Source organism: Solanum tuberosum, unplaced genomic scaffold (genome assembly GCF_000226075.1).
Source record: "Solanum tuberosum cultivar DM 1-3 516 R44 unplaced genomic scaffold, SolTub_3.0 scf00804, whole genome shotgun sequence".
Lineage (NCBI taxonomy): Eukaryota > Viridiplantae > Streptophyta > Magnoliopsida > Solanales > Solanaceae > Solanum > Solanum tuberosum.
The window spans coordinates 44,913-50,144 of NW_006239718.1; the positions used below are offsets into that span (position 1 = coordinate 44,913).

The 5,232-nt window shown below is 33.0% G+C and overlaps 1 protein-coding gene across 1 annotated transcript; it reads right to left on the minus strand.

The window, feature by feature from the left end:
* Window positions 1–1,268: 1,268 nt before the first annotated feature.
* Window positions 1,269–5,024, minus strand: LOC102596218 (GABA transporter 1-like). The gene is made up of 7 exons (XM_006367470.2): window positions 4,811–5,024; window positions 4,488–4,718; window positions 3,027–3,124; window positions 2,611–2,797; window positions 2,387–2,517; window positions 1,899–2,132; window positions 1,269–1,799 (listed from the first exon to the last, which is right to left on the minus strand). Exons 1-7 carry the CDS (start codon window positions 4,896–4,898, stop codon window positions 1,419–1,421), a joined length of 1,350 nt encoding a protein of 449 aa, XP_006367532.1. The 5' UTR covers window positions 4,899–5,024; the 3' UTR covers window positions 1,269–1,418.
* Between the last annotated feature and the right edge of the window lie 208 nt (window positions 5,025–5,232).

Here is a 5,232-nt window from a genome sequence, read left to right on the forward strand (position 1 = left end):
CCCCCCCCCCCCCCCCCCCCCCCCCCCCCCCCCCCCCCCCCCCCCCCCCCCCCCCCCCCCCCCCCCCCCCCCCCCCCCCCCCCCCCCCCCCCCCCCCCCCCCCCCCCCCCCCCCCCCCCCCCCCCCCCCCCCCCCCCCCCCCCCCCCCCCCCCCCCCCCCCCCCCCCCCCCCCCCCCCCCCCCCCCCCCCCCCCCCCCCCCCCCCCCCCCCCCCCCCCCCCCCCCCCCCACAACTTCACGTCCTGCACAAAATCACCCACGTCCCTTTTCGTGCGTTGCATGGATATATTAATTTATGATTATTTTAATTTTATAAATTACGAAAATAGCTTAAATATTTTTACATATTTTTCCTTTATTATTTTAATGTTGTATAAGTAAAAAAAATCATGTTAATAATTTAATTTATTAATTCTAATTTTCCGCATGAAATGTTAAATATCATAGTTTCACATGTTGGTACATTTTACTTATGTTTTTTTCAAATCCAAAAGGTAAAAAATATTCTTTGCCGTCTTAAATTCATGTAAGACATATAATTGAAAATATATTTAAAAAAGAGTGAACATAAATAATTTAATAATAATACAAACATGTATATAAAATTAATATATACATTTTGCTATTAATCATTGAAATGAATTAAATACAAATAGTGAATCAATTATTTGTTATATTATTTTTTTATATTATTAATTCAAACTTTTAATTTTTTATAGAAGAAAATAATAATTTATACCTATATCGATGATTAGATGTCGAGGAACTTTTTCTAATATTCTAATATACTGTAATAATTAATGGGTAATTTTTTTTCATGAATATTATTTCAAAGGCCAAACTTATATGCAGAACTTTAAACTTGTTATTAAATTTCATTTTGACACTCCAACTCAACCTTGGATGAAAAGGTATTTTCGGTCAATTTAGATAATTGAAGGGTATTTTTATCCCAGAAAAATATAATGAAAAGGGTATTTTTAATCAAAAATTTCAATAAGAGATAAATTAACCTATTTTAAATAACTCAGAGGTATTTTTACTTCCTTAACAAGTTAATGTGCGTTTTTATTTGCTTCCGATTTTTGTACAACTCCCAAGTTCTAATTAATCGATTACTGCCTATCTTTAAAGAAGTTAATTTGACATTAAAATTTAAAATAAAAAGATTATGTCGATATGATTCCCAAGAGAATTGTAAATCCTTCGGAAAACTTCATAATAGGTACAACTTCTAAAAATATCATATGTAAATTGTAAAAGGTTCATCATATAAAATAAGGATGTATAGAAATACTAAATGGACATCCAATGTATTCATATGGTCAATAAAAATACATTTTTTTTATTCAACTTTTAGCGAAAGTGCTTGACATTTTGGATGCAACAACAACATTCGTAGTAAAATTCCACGCCCATCACATATTCGCAAACAGATGATAGGTCTTGGCGTCAAGCACCATTTGCCGCACAGATGCTACAGCCCCAATTAAAGACAACACCGTTGAGACAAGAGCAATTATGGTATTTCCCCAGAAAATTATGCTCTTTCTTGAAGGTTTGAAAGTGACATTATAGAAGACCATAGGCAAAATAAAATCAAGAGGAATGCAACCAAATGCACCAAACAAAGCCATAATGTCTCCAAAAAAAGGTAGCATTGCAGCCAACGTTGTCGCAATGATCACCGATAGTGACCGGGAAATTAACCGGGGAACCACATTGCGGATTGAGAATTCGCCTTTTTTTGGATCTGAAAATCTCTTTTCTAATACTACATTTGTTGGTTGTAAGTAAGTCTGCCAAGATTTTGCGTATGTATAACATTAGCAACATATATAAGTTAATAAATATCGATGCCAATTATGAAAACAAAAAAAAAGTGAAAATAGCGTTACCAAGCTAACAGCTGATACTTGGACAAAGGTGAATATATAAGTGATCAAGAGAAACCATTTGGGCAGCAAAGGCATCCTATCTAACATGAAATTTTGGAGCACTGATGGTTGAGCTTGGTTTCCAAAAGCCCAATATCCAGAAATCGCAACGCTGAAAAATGTTGATATCACTACACTGTAACACAATAATAGCCCCTTCAACATTTTCCCTGTTGTTGGAGGTGCTATTGTCGCCTGTCCACAAAAAATTAAGCTAAATACAATCAGATATCAGTCTGTTAAATTAGGTTTTGGGCCTAACTCATACTCCAAAAGCTAGCTCAAAGGAAGAAGGATTGTCCAAGCCTTATAAGTGAACTCCCATCTAATTAACCACTTTTTGCTTTAACAGTCATACTTGATCTTTTCAATTGTATAAATATTTCGACGAAAAGAGGACAAAAACGAATACGTGTCGATTATGTTTGCTAACATAAAAGAGAACAAACCTGTATTTCGGGAATGATTCCATTTCCGTAGGTAGTTGCGATGATAGAAATAGCATTAAAGATACCAAATATGCGATTAATACCAACTCCAGTAATTGAATAATCTCTTTCAGGTGCTTTATTAGAATGTCCTATATATATGTATACAAGAAATGAATTAATTAAGATTCATTTTAATTAATTATAGGTTTTTTTTAAATTAAGAGATGGAAATATATAATTACCAATGTGAATGGATCCTGCAGTTGTGCAAGCACAATAAATAAGACAGAGAATCAAGGAGACAAGATTGATATGCCTTAGGGAATGGAAGGATGGCAATTGTGCCATCACTAGTGTTAGCCCTCCACAGATAATGATAAATTGGTACAGCTGCATGCTTCCATTTGGTCTACTCAACAAATAAATGAACTGAAAGAAGAAGAAAAATACTCATGAAATACAACAACAATAACTTTGTGATCTCATTTTGAATAAATATTAAACAATTAACGCTAAAATTCTTAGTGATATTGGTTAATTGTCATTAGATCTAATATTATTATAGACTTGGAGACATTTACAAATATAATAATTGTAGCTAAAAGAACATATCTAACTGTAATTAAATTGTTATCATTTTTGACTTGGTGAGACTAACCTTGAGGCTCTGCCCACCAAGAAGAGTTGATGCAACGACTATGCCATAACATAAACCTAGTTGGAGTGGACCCACAAAATACCTGCCCCATCCTGGCCCTGTTACATTTGCTCAATTACTCTACTAGTACTAGGAGAGTACTAAATTAATGAAAAAAATAACTACTCCCTCCGTCCTATTTTATGTGGCACCATTTCCTTTTTAGTCAGTCTAAAAAAGAATGTCACATTTCCTTATATAGTAAGTATTTAAAAGTATAATTCCTCTTTTACCCTTGTTGGTCCCACTTAATCTTAAAATAATATTCCAATACATTTATGAGAAGAGAGAAAAGTGAGTCTACTTTTAAAAGGGCAATTTGGTAAATATTTCAAAGTTTTCATTTATTTCTTAAACTCCGTGCCCGGTCAAATGTTACCACATAAAATGGGACGGAGGGAGTAATTTTTAACTTTATTTTTTTATTTTAACAAATCAAAATAAGTTTATTATTTTAATTCAATACTACTTATCATTAAATAACTATATAAAGTAATAATAGTCAAATTTAAATTTGCAAAATATAATCATAAAATTAATTAAATAAAATAAAATCCTAATAAAATGTATTAGTCTTATCAAAAAAATATTATAATATTTTTTAATAAGCAATTTTTGATAGAGTAAAATAAAATCTAGTTCACGGAAAATAGATATAAACAATAACTTAGTGAAATAGCTTATAGCTTTAGTAAATAACTGTATTAAATAATTTTTTTATATATGATATAACATTACACGAGATATTGTAAGAAGAATTTGATTGTCAACGTATATAACTCAAAAAGAATGGTTCTATTTGAAATAGGCCCCAATTATCATCTAATATTTTATTTTTCTATAAACCGTTTTCTTTGTTTCAATGTATTTATGTGATTTTGATTTACTACAAAGTTTAAGAACTAAAGGAAATTTTTGAATTTTATGATCTTAAATTCAAGATATCTAGAATGAATAAAAGTGTCATTTAATCTTAAGCATGTCATGTGACAGGTTAGTATTTTTTTCGTTCCAAAATAGTTGTCACGTTTCACTGTTCGAGAGCCAATTAATTAACTTTCAAAACTAATATGATTAGATTACTTTGATATTTTAAAATCAAAACATAAATATGAATTGCAATTATCAATAAAAAAAAATACATTTGAAAACATTGGTCAAAGATCATAGTTTTTTTTATCACCCCTTCCACCTTTTTGGTTCCTTCGGAACCCGAACTCATTAACTTTCGGGTTGAAAGTGAAAGTGTTTTATCATTGGATCAATTTTCTTTTGTCACAAAGTTTATAGTGTTTGACTATCAAAAAGAAAATAAATTGTGACAAGTAATTAAAAGGAACGAATGGAGTAAAAAAAAAAAGGGGATAGAAATGGGTTTTTAAGTAGATTAAAAATAAAAATAAAAGCTATGAATATTGGAACCTAAAATATCACGAGCCATATCTCTGAAACGAAGCTGGCGCTTGCCAAGCATAGCATGGTGCTCCAATACTAAAGACAAAAGATTATAGGAATAAAAGGTGACCAGCGCTGCCATGCTCAGGCATATCATTCCCCCTATCCATCCCAACAACGTGAAAGCAAACGGCAAACTCAGCAGCGCCGGCGCCACTATCGCCGTCGTCAAATGGTATCCACAGTGCAACCATGACCCTATACCAATTATACCATTCAGATTCATATATGATACACTAAAAAGAAAAGAAAAGAGTACTGTCATATAAAATGAAACAATTATTGATCACCTCGGGATTTCAGGACGAAAAGGCTGCCGGCGTCAAGCTCTTTGGGACCATTTTCAGCATATTCTGGGATAGGAGGTACAACAGCCATATTTGTGAGAGTCAATATTCGTGGGTATCAGCTTAATGGGTACTGTTTAAGGACCTTAAAAGTGGGAAGTCAATTGTCTAGTGATTGATGACTTAATGGAAGTAGCTTTCAAGCATCCATTAATAATGAAAAAATATTCAACATCATGTAAGGAAAAAAATTGAGTCAGCTATACAATTTGGACTAACTGTGTGGCTGATTAGTGTAGATAGAAACAAAAAATATGTGATGCGTATTAATTAAAAATGTTGAAAAATATCTAGGCTAGTACAATTAGATTTTGAAGAGTCAACTACGGAGGAAAACATTTTTGAGATAACATATTAATTCTCTT